This window comes from Mesoplodon bidens (assembly GCF_964165515.1).
Source record: "Mesoplodon bidens genome assembly, chromosome: 5".
NCBI lineage: Eukaryota > Metazoa > Chordata > Mammalia > Artiodactyla > Ziphiidae > Mesoplodon > Mesoplodon bidens.
The window spans coordinates 43,361,981-43,377,679 of NC_138161.1; the positions used below are offsets into that span (position 1 = coordinate 43,361,981).

Consider the following 15,699-nt stretch of genomic DNA (forward strand, 5'->3'; position numbering starts at 1 on the left):
AAAGTCTTGGCTATATGAACTCTGGGAGTGAGTTTTTTTTTTCCGTATTACCTGTTTTCTTTGATCTTTGAATACAAAATTATGGTATTTTTGAAATCTGTAACTACTACAAGCAAAAGGGCAAAAATGGTATTTAAACAGCAATCATTAGCAGCAAAACAGCAACAACCATTTGACAGGAATCTCTTAACATTTTGCCCTAGGACGTTGAGATTAATCAACATCATTAATCATTAAAGAAATGCAAATCAGAACTACAATGGGATATCATCTCACACCAGTCAGAATGGCCATCACCAAAAAATCTAGAAACAACAAATGCTGGAGAGGGTGTGGAGAAAAGGGAACACTCTTGCACTGCTGGTGGGAATGTGAATTGGTACAGCCATTATGGAGAACAGTATGGAGGTTCCTTAAAAAACTACAAATAGAACTACCATATGACCCAGCAATCCCACTACTAGGCATATACCCTGAGAAAACCATAATTCAAAAAGAGACATGTACCAAACTGTTCATTGCAGCTCTATTCACAATAGCCCGGAGCTGGAAACAACCTAAGTGTCCATCATCGGATGAATGGATAAAGAAGATGTGGCACATATATACAATAGAATATTACTCAGCCATAAAAAGAAACGAAATTGAGCTATTTGTAATGAGGTGGATAGACCTAGAGTCTGTCATACAGAGTGAAGTAAGTCAGAAAGAGAAAGACAAATACCGTATGCTAACACATATATATGGAATTTAAGAAAAAAAAAATGTCATGAAGAACCTAGGGGTAAAACAGGAATAAAGACACAGACCTACTTGAGAATGGACTTGAGGATATGGGGAGGGGGAAGGGTAAGCTGTGACAAAGCGAGAGAGAGGCATGGACATATATACACTACCAAACGTAAGCTAGATAGATAGTGGGAAGCAGCCGCATAGCACAGGGAGATCAGCTCAGTGCTTTGTGACCACCTAGAGGGGTGGGATAGGGAGGGTGGGAGGGAGGGAGATGCAAGAGGGAAGGGATATGGGAACAGATGTATATGTATAACTGATTCACTTTGTTATAAAGCAGAAACTAATAAAAAAAAATTAATGTGGCCAGGTAAGTTATACCAACCTAATTTTAGAAAGATAAATTATGAGTATTGGGATGAAAACAGAGCAGAAGAATCAGCCAACGTTGGGAACATTATAGAAATTAATTTAAATTTGCATCCAGCCAGGAACATACTGTTTGTAAATGATGAGGCTTCTATGTACTTTTGTACAACTGTAATGAGAAAGAATCATACTTACTTGATTAGGCATTGGTTTTGCTAACTGTGGAACTAGGATCAAAATAAATCCTTTTAATGGGAATTTAAAGATATCCCCATTCAAATTGTATATATCCCTTGCACAATAATCTAACTTTTTTTTAAAGAAAAAAAATTATTCTCATTGCTATAGTCAGTAGAAAATGATCCAAAATGAGTGTAGTTGTAACTTGCACAGTTTTAGCAAAATCTACCGATGCCTCAGTATGTCACTGTAAAAAACAGTGAAAAGCCGTCACCAGGTGTTTGTTAGTTTCCTATTGCTGCTATTAATAACAAATTACCATAAATTTAGTGGCTTAAAATAACACAGATTTATTATCTTACACTTCTGGAGGTCATAGGTTCAAAATCAAGGTGTTTGCAGAGCTGCGATTTCTTCTGGAGGCTCTAGGGGAGTGCTGTAGACTGAAAATTCATATGTTGAAATCCTAATCCCAAAGATGAGTGTGTTAGGCCTTTGGGAGGTGATTAGGTTATGAGGGTGGAGCACTCATGATGGGATTAGTGCCCTTAGAGCCCTCAGAATGCTCCCAAGCTCCTTCTGCCATGGGAGGACACAGTGGCCATCTATGAACCAGGAGGCAGGTATCCTCAGCAGAGGCTGAACCCGCTGGTGCCTTAATCTTGGACTTCCCAGCTTCCTGAACTATGAGAAATAAATGTTTATCGTTTAAGCCACCTAGTCTATGGCATTTTTGTTATAGCAACCCAAACAGACTAAGACAGGGAGAATGATTTCCTTACCTTTTCCAGCTTCTAGACGCAGCCCACATTCCTTGGCTTGTGGCCTTTGGCTAGCATTCCTGTCACTCCAACCTTAGCTTGTCATCACCTTTCTTTCTCTGACTCTCCTGCTTCCCTTTTCTATTTATAAGAATCTTTGTAATTACATTGGGCCCACTCAGATAATCCAGTGTAATCTTCCCATTTTAAGACCCTTAATTTCATCACATCTGCAGATACCCTTTTGCCATGCAATATGCCATGTTTAAAGGTTCTGGGGATTAGGATATGGACATCTTTGTGGCCCATCAGTCTTCCTCCCATAGGCTGTTATCCCATTAACAGTTCACATCTCTGGTGTCTAGATCTGAGCCTTTTTAAAAAGTTTCTGTGGAGCATATTTAGGAGACAGTGACAAGTAAGAAGACAGGTTTAAAAACTTTTTTTAGAAATTAACAGTAAACACTGAAGGTTAAGTAGGCTTACAGTGGTAAGCTACTGTAAATTGGTAGTCACCTCCCAGTTTTTTTTTATATCAGTAAGTGGATATATGAGAAGACCAGAAATACTGGATACCATACAATTTTAGTTATCTGGACCTCAGGGAATGAGTTTTCTAGAGAGTTAATCCCTTAATAGTCAAATTAAAAGAACAAAAAACAACTGACCTCTATGGGAAATTTTCTAATATTTATACCACTGTCATAGCTACCCTTTAATTTGTATTATTGTAGAAATACATGACATGGGTAAAATATTAAAAATATAAATGAGTTTTTAGTTAAAAGTAATTTACCCCTACCACTCCCCCATCTTCCCCTAGCTTTACTCCTCAGAGCAACCACTTACAATTATTTATACTTTATTTATTCTTCAGGTCACTCCTAAACCTCTAAATAATATGTTTATCCTTTATTACTTCATTTATCAACTTTAGACATTGACTACAGGCACACCTTGTTTTATTGTGTTTCTCAGATACTATGTTTTTACAAATTGAAGGTTTGTGACAACCATGCGTCCAACAAGTCTGTTGGCACCATTTTTCCAACAGCCTTTGTTCACTTTGTGTCTCTGTGTCACTTTTAGGTAATTCTAACAATATTTCAAACTTTTCATTATTATTGTACTTATTATGGTGATCTGTGATCAGTGATCTTTGATGTTACTATTGCAAAAATATTACAACTTGCTGAAGGCTCAGATGATGGTTAGCATTTCTCAGCAATAAAGTGTTTTTTAATTAAGGTATGTACATTTTTTTAGACATAATGTTATTGCACACTTAATAGACTACAGTATAGTGTAAACATAACTTTTTTATGCACTGGGAAACCAAAAAATTTGTGACTCGCTTTATTGCGATTCACTTTATTTGCTTTATTGTGATCTGGAACCAAACCTGCCATATCTCCGAGGTGTGCCTGCCCTGACTTTTTGCTTGGACTTATCTCACTTATACCTCCCTTACCTCTTCACAGCACTCTACAACCTGTGTTCTCACCCTGTTACAGTTTCTCCCTCAGTCAGCTTGGAAACTTAGTACTTCACACTTAGATCTACATTTCTTGTTCTGTTAGTGGTAGAAAGTCTCTCTAAACACACTTCGAGCTTTATTCTTTTTTTCTTTTTTGAAACAGAGCAATAGCTCTTGGTTTCTCTTTTTGTAGTATAACAATATTTACATCCCCGCCCCATCTTACATTTCTCCCCTCTACTTCCCAGTGTCTTATACCTGCACCTTTATGTTTATGTTGTCAAGGTTGACAGTATTCTTTCTGAGATTTTATAATCTGTTCTGAAACATTACTAAGATAAGTTTATGGAATGATTCTGAACATTGAGGACCAATAATCAACATATGTTGTTTTATTGTTCACTGCAGAATGGACTAATACATTGAATTAAATTTCCTTCTCTGTTGGTTCAGTGTTGTGATCAGAATGATGCTGAGAGGAAAATTTTCTTATAATCAGATTAGATGGAACAGACTGTCTCTCTCTCTCTCTTTTCTTCTCCCCCCTACACACCCACCCCAGGCGCATGTATCAAATCTTCAAGGTTTTCTCAGTTTTCAGTCATTTTATCTCTTCTCTCCCTTCTCACTTCTCCCTGGAGTCTCCCTCTTCTTCTAATCTGGAGTAGTTACCCTCTAAGGGCTCCCATGCAATTATCATTCTGGGGCTTCACTCCCTTCATTTGTTCTCCTATGTGGCGTTCACTGTTTTCCTTGTCACAGTACTATTCTTTATTGATTTACCTCCTCATTCTGCTAGAGATAAAATTTCTGAGTCATCAGATATCTGAAAGTTTCTGTCTCCCTCCTATATATTTATTTGACAGTGTGGCAGTAAATAGCATCCACTTTTTTTTTTTTTTTTTTTGCGGTACACGGGCCTCTCACTGTTGTGGCCTCTCCCGTTGCGGAGCACAGGCTCCGGACGTGCAGGCTCAGCGGCCATGGCTCATGGGCCTAGCCGCTCGGCGGCATGTGGGATCTTCCCAGACCGGGGCACGAACCCGTGTCCCCTGCATCGGCAGGCGGACTCTCAACCACTGCGCCACCAGGGAAGCCCATAGCATCCACTTTAAATTGCCTTTTTCCCAGGATTTGGAGTACCCTACTCCACAGATGCCAGTCTGATTCCTGGACCCTTAGAGGCAACCAGTTCTTCTCTCTGGAGGCATTTAGCATTTTTCCTTTGTTCTCAAAGTTCTAAAATTTAACAATAATGCATCTAAATGTGGATGCTTTTCATTCACTATAAGGTTGGAGTTTTGACAGTGTTGTGTCAGACCCTCTGCACCCTCTCCTCTTAACTCCCTGATCTCATCTTATCCTACCACCACTTTCTTCCCTGTGCTACAGCCACACTGGCCTCCTCCTTCCTCAAACATGTCTGAGGGTCTTTGCACTGGCTACTCCTTTTGTGCAGAATGCTCTTTCCTCAAATATCTACATGGCCCACTTCCTTACCTTCTCTTCTCAGGTCTTTGTTCAGATGTCACTTCTTGAAGTGTCGTCCTATTCTAATTATCCTACTTAAAACTGCAATCCCTGTTACCATCCAGGCACTCCTAATCCTCTTACCTTGATTTAATTTTCTTTATAGAACCTATCACTAAATTAAAAAATAAGCAATCTGTGATATTGTGAATATATATTTCATCTTTGTTCCTGGTTCCAGGCCAGAGCTCCTAAAACCCTTGTAATTTCCGAAGTGATAAGAGTGATAGGAACGTCTTTTGTTATAATATCTGGCTGTGGTGAAAGGAGCAACTTTTATTATTCATAACAAGCCCTTTCAACCATACCTGAGTTTATGTTAATAAGGTGACTTTGGGGCAGCCCCTAAGGATGGGGGACTGGTTGCCAGGGAAACTGACTGTATAATTAGAGTGTTGGAACTTTCAGCTCCACCCCTCCCCCTCTTTAGGGATGGGAGAGGGGCTGGAGATGGAGTTCAATCACCAGTGGCCAATGATTTAATCAATTACACCTATTTAATGAAGCCTCTAAAAAAATGTCACTGAAGAGATCTGCATGGCTTTCAGGGTGGAGAGGAGGTGTTGGGAGGGTGGTGTGCCTGGAGAGGGCATACTTTGCCCTGTGCATCTCTTCCATCTGGCTGTTACTGCCTTGTATCTTGTAATAATAAATCAGTAACATAGTAAGTAAGAGAGCCATTCTAGAAAATTATTTAACCCAAGGAGGGGTTTGTGGGAACCCCATTTTATAACCAGTGTGTCAGAAGTGCCGAAGACTTGGACTTGCAGTTGGCATTCGAAGGACAGTCTTGTGGGACCAGGTGGTTAGTGTCAGAATTGAAATAAATTGTAGGACATGCAGTCAGTGTTTGCAGAAAATTGGAGGATTGCTTGGTGGGGGAAAACACACGTGCAAACATACACACATGCATACGTATATATGTGTGTGTATGTGTATATATTATGTGTGTGTATGTGTTTATATATGTATGTGCATACGTATAGTTTGCTAGGACTACCATAACACAGTACCACAGACTGAATGGCTTAAACAACAGATATTTCTCACAGTGCTGAAAGCTAGAAGTCTGAGATCAAGGTGTCTGCAGGGTTGATTTCTTCTGAGGCCTCTCTGCTTGGATAGCTGTCTTTGCCCTGTGTCTTCACTTGATCTTCCCTCTGTAATTGTGTCCAAATTTCCTCTTCTTATAAGGACATCAGACATACTGGATTAGGGCCCACCCTAATGACCTCATTTTAATAACTTAATTACCTCTTTAAAGATGTTATCTCCAAATACAGTCACATTCTGAGGTATTGGGGGTTAGGGCTTCAACATATGAATTTTGAGGGGAACACAGTTCAGTCCATGACAGACTTACTTATTTTTGTAGTCTTTCTCCCCCAGCTAGAATGTAAGCTTCATGAAACTGAGGGTTTTTTTTTTATCGTTATTGTTCTATTTCAGTGTATACCCAACATCTAGAACAATGCTTGTAATAGATGCTGAATAAATAATAATGGATATTCTAGCCTTTTGATGAGCTATTTTAATCTGAAAATTTCTTTTCATCTCTAGAAAATTCTTATTTCACTAATTCAAGTCCCCCTCCCCCAGTTCTCTGTACTATCTTTCCAGTACTCCTGTTAACTGAAATTTGGACCTGCTTGATTAATCTTCCCTGTGTCATTTTCAGTCAATCTATTGTTCTGCTTTTTTGGAAGATTTTTCAACCTTAACTTCCAAACACTTCTATAAAATATTATTTTGATAAACATGTATTTCATTTCGAAGAGCCCTCTTCTTGGTCCTGTTTCATGACATTCTCTTATTGTTTTGTAGGTCCTGTATTTTTGCTGATCTTTCTGCATTTATAAGGTCTTGTTATGTCTCTTTTGTTCCCTGAATTTTGTTTCTTCGTAGGCCATTTTTTGTTTGTTTCTTTTACTTTTGATCTCACATATTGCGTAAGCATTTCTCACCCTTAATAATCCTTCACTGTACATTTTTATTTAATAATGGGACAGTAAAGTACTAGGAGGTTTATTTTAGGGATGATAATTTTTGCCTGGTGATGTCATTTTATGATTTGCTGAATGTAGAGGTCTTTGGTTGGGGGGGGTGCCTTAGGTCTCCCTAAATAGTTTATTCAACTTTCTTAGATTAAAAAACTTCCAACTTTGGGCTTCCCTGGTGGCGCAGTAGTTGAGAGTCCGCCTGCCGATGCAGGGTACACGGGTTTGTGCCCCGGTCCGGGAAGATCCCACATGCTGCGGAGCTGCTGGGCCCGTGAGCCATGGCCGCTGAGCCTGCGCGTCCGGAGCCTGTGCTCCGCAACGGGAGAAGCCACAACAGTGAGAGGCCCGCGTATCGCCAAAAAAAAAAAAAAAAAAAAACTTCCAACTTTTAGGGAAGAGGTAAAATTGTCATTATATCAGATAACATGATACTATATATAGAAAATCCTAAAGATTCTGCACAGAAACTCCTAGAACTGATAAACGAAATCAGTAAGGTAGCAGGATACAAGTTTAACATACATAAATCAGTTGCATTTCTTTTTTTTTTTTTTTTTTCGGTATGCGGGCCTCTCACTGTTGTGGCCTCTCCCGTTGCGGAGCACAGGCTCTGGACGCACAGGCTCAGCAGCCATGGCTCATGGGCCCAGCCGCTCCACGGCATGTGGGATCTTCCCGGACCGGGGCATGAACCTGTGTCCCCTGCATCGGCAGGCGGACTCTCAACCACTGTGCCACCAGGGAAGCCCCGCATTTCTTTATAATAACAATGAAATATCAGAAAGGGAATGTAAAAAAACAATACCTTTTAATATCACAACCCCCCGCCAAAAAATACTTAGGAATAAACCTGACCAAGGAGGTAAAACACTTATATAATTAGAACTATAAAACTATAAAGGAAATTGAAGATGATTCAAAGAAATGGGAAGATATTCCATGCTCTTGGATTGTAAGAATTAATATTGTTAAATTGGCCATACTACCCATAACAATCTACAGTTTAAATCCAATCCCTATCAAATTACCCATGACATTTTTCACAGAACTAGAACAAGTAATCCAAAAACTTATATGGAACCATAGAAGACCCAGAATTGCCAAAGCTATCCTGAGGAACAAAAACAAAGCAGGAGGCATAACCCTCCAAGACTTCAGACAATACTATAAAGCAATAGTAATCAAAACAGCATGGTACTGGCACAAAAACAGACATGTGGATCAAGGGAACAGAATAGAGAGCCCAGAAATAAACCCACATACCTATGGTCAATTAATCTTCGACAAAGTAGGCAAGAATATACAACTGGAAGAAAGTCTCTTCAGCAAATGGTGTTGGGAAAGTTGGACAGCTGCATGTAAATCAATGAAGTTATAACACTCCCTCACACCTAAACAAAAATAAACTCAAAATGGCTTAAAGACTTAAACGTAAGAATGATACCATGAAACTCCTAGAAGAGAACATAGGCAAAATGTTCTTTGACATAAATCGTACCAATGTTTTCTTAGGTCAGTCTCCAAAGGCAATAGAAATAAAAGCAAAAATAAACAAATGGGATCTAATCAAACTTACAAGCTTTTGCAAAGCAAAGGAAACCATAAACAAAACTAAAAGACAACCTACAGAATGGGAGAAAATATTTGCAAACAATGCGACTGACAAGGGCTTAATGTCCAAAGTATACAAACAGTTCATAGAACTCAACAAAAAAAACCCAAACAACCCAATCAAAAAATGGGCAGAAGACCTAAATAGACTTTTCTCCAAAGAAGACATACAGATGGCCAACAGGAACATGATAAGTTGCTCAACATCACTAATTATTAGAGAAATGCAAATCAAAACTGCAACAAGGTAGCACCTCACATCAGTCAGAATGGCCATCATTAAAAAGTCTACAAATAAGAAAGTTGGAGAGGGTGTGGAGAAAAGGGAACCCTCCTACACTGTTGGTGGGAATGTAAGTTGGTACAACCATTATGGAAAACAGTATGGAGGTTCTTCAAAAAGCTATTAAGTAGAGTTGCCATACGATCCAGCAATCCCACTCCTGGGCATATATCCAGAGAAAACTATAATTCAAAAAGATATGTGCACCCCTATGTTCATAGCAGCACTATTGACAGTAGCCAAGACATGGAAACAACCTAAATGTCCATCGACAGATGAATGGATAAAGAAGATATGGTACATATATATAATGGAATACTACTCAGCCATAAAAAGGAATGAAATAATCCATTTTCAGCAACATGGATGGACCTGGAGATTATCATACTAAGTGAAGTAAGTCAGAAAGAGACAAATACCGTATGATATCACTTATATGTGGAACCTAAAATATAACACAAATGAACTTATCTATGAAACAGAAACAGACTCACAGACATAGAGAATGGACTTGTGGTTGCCAGGGGGGAGGTGAGGTGAGGGAGGGATGGATTGGGAATTTGGGAGTAGCAGATGCAAACTATTATGCATAGAATGGATAAACAAGGTCCTACTGTATAGCACAGGAACAATATTTAATATCCTGTGATAAACCATAATGGTAAAGAATATGGAAAAGACTGTATAACTGAATTGCTTTGCTCTACAGCAGAAATTAACACAACATTGTAAATCAGCTATACTTCAGTTAAAAAAAAAACTTCCAACTTTTTACTTGGCTGCCTGACTTGCCATATATGGGAGTCTGAAATCTGTGGTTTCTCATCTATGCTTCGAATTAATATCTTTGTTTTCACTTTTTACTCCTGTCACATTTCGTCTGGCTTTTCCAGGTCCCGAACCCCTCTGTAGTTCTGCAGGTCAAATTATGCCCTCTGTGGCTATAGTGCTGTCTCTACTCTCTTCATTCACTATTACTTGTCTGTCTGCATATCATCTTTCAGTAATGTGTTGAAATTCACTGTTAGTTAATGGTTCTCTCTATCCTTTTTACTTTATTGTTTTGAGTTAGTACATTTTTTATTACACATTATATTTAAGGATGTCTACAGAAAAAGGAGAAAAAAATCGTCATCAGTTTGCTTATCTTGAGTTAGAATTTTTCAATACTTTAATAATCGAACATAGAAGACAGAATTTGAACTTGCCTTGATGATGTGGATCTTCATTATAAACCTTAGTTATTGGGAGGTGCTCTAGTTGTTTAAATATAGGTTGAGATGGGGCTGACTGTACTTTTAAATCCAGTAGAGGTTCTGGAACATGATTTCTTTAAAAAAAAAAAAAAGTTCTTGATCAGTAATTGCTCTGGGGTTATCACCACAGCAGCAGGACTAAAACTTTTCTAGTTTTCTCTCTCAGTAGATGACCTTGCTTCCCCCTCCACACTTATTATCAAGGCTGTCTATCGTAAACTTTCATTTACCTTAGAACGTCTCGGTTCCCTGTTTATGCTCCCTTGTTGTTTCAGATGAAGAGCTGGAATCCCATCTTTTCTGAAGCTAACTCCTCCATTTGCAGCCTGAAGTCCTGGGACTGTTCTCCTGGATCTGCATCTACAAATATGTTCAAGTCTTCCCCTTGGGGGAAAAAAGTCTTCCCATCTTTTCCCTAAAGCTATACTTTTATCTGGAGAAGCCTTCTAAATTTTTTCTAAGTTCTGCTCTCTTTACATATAGGCATTCTCTGTCTTTAGTCCACTTTTTTTTTTTCCTTGTTCTTTTCCTGGGAAATCCTGTTTATTCTCATGACTTCATCTATCACTGAGCCCTAACCCCTTTCCTGAAGTTCAGATGCTCCTTCCCACCTACCCATTAGTACCACTCAATATATTCAAAGACAGACCCATTATTCCATGCTCTGCCTCCATCCTCCTGTCCTTAGAAGAACAAAACAATGAACCAGTCAAACATACTCTCTGTCTTTCCCATGTTGATTGGTCTTATTATCATTTTCCCAGTCATCCAAGGATACATTAGAAAGAAATAGTTGCAAGGCTAGAAAACACCCAAAGTTATTACAGTCAGAGTCAGAATAGGGTTAATTTCAAGTCTGTAAGCTTACTTGCCCTCAGCCCCCATAGTTCCTTTTTAATGTAGTAACCAATCTTTTGCATTTTCCTGATTACATGCAGGTCTGCAATTAAGGCCTTACGTCCTGGAGGGCTGCTTGTGTACTCTACATGCACACTTTCCAAGGCAGAAAATCAAGATGTGATCAGTGAAGTTTTAAACTCCTACAGTAACATCATGCCTGTGGACATTAAGGAAATGGCAAGGACTTGCTCCCAAGACTTCACATTTGCTCCCACTGGCCAGGAATGTGGGCTATTGGTGATTCCAGATAAGGGCAAAGCCTGGGGCCCAATGTATGTAGCCAAATTGAAAAAATCATGGACTCCTTGAAATTGGTGATGTGCATTTTGTGAACCATTACATCGATAGCATATCAATGTATTATTATATTTATTTAACATGTAGGCTCCCTACGTGTTAACATTTAAATAAAATGGAGTCACTTTCCCTGGGTCTGTTGGAATCCTATTTAGTTAATACTTTAGCATCTCAGAACTTCTCAGGTATATTTTTTTCCTAGAAACACATCTACAGTAATGATTTAAGATGGTGCAGATGGTGTTTGTTCCCTATAATAAATCTGTCTTTTACTTGGCATTTTGTAGTTAAATTAATCAGAATATATGGTTTTGTGCATAAAATGTTTAGAAATACCTTCTATCTGTAATGTTGGTGCTTTGAACCTCTAAAAATGCACATCTTCTGGCCCTCTTATCATTTTTTTCCTTATCAAATGTATAGATTCTTCGAGGTTTTTTTCCCCTCTTTTCTATAAGAACTGATTGCTATTCTGAGACTTAACTTCTTAAGCAGCACTATTTCTAGTTCTAGGAAAATAGATTTCTTATTTGCCAAGTTGTTTTTTGTTAAGAACTATCTTCTGTTTACTGCAAAGGTCAGTGACTCTATTGACACCAGCTTTATTTCTCCACTTTTTTTTTGTATTCACAAATACAAATTGAAAGGGTAAATTATGTTGAAAGGCCATTAGAACAGCAGATTCACATGCACATGTTTGACTTTCTACATTCAGCTAGTAGAATAATGGAGTCTATCCAGCAGGCTATAAAGCAAGTACTTGAAACAAAACCAGAATGATTAATAACCACAATAACTGAACTATATTTGGAGAGTTTTGCTACATAATTGCAGTCATAATGAACACTACAGAATCTGATTATCTAACAGTTGCAATCTGGAGGGGCATTTTATTTCATTGCGTTATGAAATGTTATCTGAGACTATGATGTCACATACTAATGCACAAAAGGGAGATGCCTAATGAGAGTGGATTATACTATTACCAAAACCCAATACCATTTACTAAGTGGCTCTCCTTGTTTATACATATCCTGGGAATATTGTGTACATTTCTGTATATGTACTTAGGGTTTTAGCCTCAGGTTTTGATCATGTGTTTTCTCTAGAAATTGCTTTACTCAGAGGCCAAACATATTTTTCCAACTATTAAGAAAAATTATGTAGCATATTTCAAAAGATTCTACTTATAAATTAGTTTAAAAAAAAACCAAAACTCTGACTATAGAAATACAAAATTCTGCTGAAGCTGAATCCTTTTGAATTATTACATTCTATACATTTAAACTAGAGACTCTTGGCTCATTTACTATTTATTTATTTTTTTTTTTGCAAGCATATAAAACTGGGCTCCTTTAACTGGGAAGTCCTAGGAAGAATGTTATTTCTATACCTTCATTGCATTAACCGTTTTGTTTCCTTTATATCTAACCAATATATTTGAAGAAAAGCTGGATCTCTTGGACTCAATCAAATATACCGAGTTAATACAGAAGATTAATAATAACGGAAAGGACTTTTATTATGTGTGTGTGTTTTTTTAGTGTGTGCTTATTGGTTTGTTTTTTCAGTTTGAAATCCTGTCTTCAGATGCTATAGGTTTAAAAAGTACATTTATTCTGTGTAGATTAATCACAAAGTAAATTTTCACAGTGCACTTTGTTGAATGTCATTATTTTCCCAGCATAATGCCATGAAGCCTAATCTGAATACTCAATGTGCTGTTGGATTAGACCTTTCTATGATTACTGAAAAATGCAAATATAGATATACATATAGCTCATTTTATTATTATCAATAACTATAATGAAACATCTGACATTCATTGAGTGTTAAATATTTGATTAAGTTCTTTATATATATGTGTTATCTTTTCTGAACTTTAAAACAGCTCCAGGACTGAGTATCATGACCACATTTTGTGACTGAGAAAACCCAAGTTTAGTGCTGCTCCTAGCTTGCCAAGCTACTCTGGTAAGTAAAGAATGGAACCAAGATTAAAACTGGTTCCAAAGGCCAGGTCCTTCTCACTACTCTATGCTGTCTCACAAGATACAGGTTATAGGAACCTTCAAGATTATCAACTGGCTTTACCCTTATTCTCCATTGCTCAGCTTTCCCCTTGTATGCAATTCTCTATTCTCAGGGCATGAAAGGGTTAATTAATACTTGGGGAAAAAATCCAATTTTGAAATATTTCAGGCTGTGTTTTAAAGAAGTACCTCTTGTGATTGCGATACCCAGAAATCTCCCATAGAGGTATTCTCTGCCTTCCTTTTCTTTGCAGATGCTGAACTGAAGAATAGGAATTTGGAGCAGCCTTGCAATGTCAATTGAAAAGCAAGGCGTAATTGATACTACTTTCTGTGGCATTGAGTTACTTTCAAAATAGCTTTATAGAATTTAGGTTGCTTACCAACACATTAACTTCTTTCTGCCATCAGCACACTGAACAGCCCTTAGTTTCAGAAATAGACTATGAATAAAAGTAATGCATTTAAATGGTTTGTACTGAATTTTTAAAGCATCAAACATTATCTGTGGCTTAGAATCAAGGCAGCCTACAGTTCTTTATCCTATTGCATATCCATATGGCTTTATACTGAAGATGGCATGTTACCCCCCTTAACAGTATTATGAAAAATATTCTTTTATACAAGGATAAAAGGATATTAGGCATAAAATAATAGACACCAGAACACTTGCTACATGACTAAAGTAATCACAAATCTAATAGGCCCTTATCCAAGAAGACTTTATATGTGGCGATAAGTATCAGATGATCTGCATAGGCTAATGCAACTCATCTGGAGTACAAAGAGAAAACGAACCAATAGCAACAATTTTATTAGATGCCAAGAAGTCCTTTGATGCAATTGAATGGGACTACTTGTATTATATGTTAGGTAAATTTTGCTTTGGGGATGAATATAACAACACAATTTTATGTTCAGCCCATTTATATAGTTCAGATCAATGGTTTACAATCTTCTTCGCCTTGCCTTATTGCTGCATTGGGGAGGGAAGTAAGTATGATGCCCATTACTGATGTTACTCTTCAGGCTGACATTGGAGCTATAATATCACCCAGATCCCCTGGGTAACTGAAGGATATTCAGATGAAGCTTCACAAGTTAACTAAATGTCTGCTGATTATCTACTGCTTGTGCTGAAAGCCCTAACAGCATCTGTCCTGAAAACATTAAAAGTAATGTCAGAATTCGGAATGGCTTCAGGCTGCAAAGTCAATGGGAGAGAATCAGAAATACTATCTTGACAGTCATTTCTATTAATATTACCTATTATATGACATTTAAAATAAAATGAAAATTTAAAAAGAATTGATTTGGGATTCTCATTAGGGAGTAATTAAACTATAGAATGAAAGAACAAACTTAAAAAATTGACTTGTTAATTCAGTGCTAAGATTTTTAAAAAATAGGTTTCACTAGATCTAAGGAGGCAGAAAGCCTGCTAGAACATATACCTCTTTAAAATTCAATTAGCTCAATCAAATATTAACTCCATACACTTCTGTAACTTTTCACAAATGAAGAAAGTAATTTCTTTGGTCATGTGAGGCCCTATAGTCATGTTGAAACTGGGTGAAACATATGCTACCTTAGGAAGAGTACTGTTTGCCTCATTGGAAGCTGTTTGACGGCATACGTCATGACTCAGTTAAGCTTGCTATGGCTTATCAAAAGGAATTTTCTGCTGCATATTGCTGTGGAAGAGCCCATTACATACAAATAACTATATAACCTAGCAGAATCAACAGTCTAAAAATGTATAGCCTATTGAAAAATAAGAAACAGGACAGTAGCACCCAGTTTCTTCCTGGTTCTTAAAAACAAGTGAGAGTAAAACTGCAGATATTAATAAGAATGAGAAGAGTTAGGAGGAATTAGCAATGGTGACAGGAGAAAAGAGGGACTGGGCCTATTTTAGCTTATACTTACTAAGTAATAGAGAGGTTTGCTCATTTAGTCATCCAAACAAGGTGTTAATGACCTTTGAAAAATGGTAGACCTTACCCCCATTCTGGTATTAACAGTAATCTCTGGGGTGAGGGACAGAGGAATGAGAGGACCAGAGAACTTGTGCTGACTCGTGAATTGATGTTAGTAATGCAGGATTACTGTGGGTTTGTAGCTCATAGCTGTCAACTCTTAAGAAAAGGGAAGGCTGGTGGCACCTAGCTCTGATGACACTGGAAATTGTTTTGTGTGATATTTTTAGCCATGAAAAGCCAATATAACTAGCTTCATTGATAGCCATCCCTCTTGATCATAAAAAATCT

The 15,699-nt window shown here is 37.7% G+C and overlaps 1 protein-coding gene across 1 annotated transcript in view; it reads left to right on the forward strand.

Annotated features, from left to right (window-relative positions):
* NSUN3 (NOP2/Sun RNA methyltransferase 3) overlaps positions 1-13,053 on the forward strand; it is a 52,827-nt gene extending 39,774 nt beyond the window's left edge. Inside the window, exon 6 of the mRNA XM_081234997.1 lies at positions 11,138-13,053. Coding sequence (XP_081091123.1) covers positions 11,138-11,408 — 271 coding nt within the window. The 3' untranslated portion in view covers positions 11,409-13,053. The remainder of the gene's footprint in view (positions 1-11,137) is intronic.
* The last annotated feature ends 2,646 nt before the right edge of the window (positions 13,054-15,699 follow it).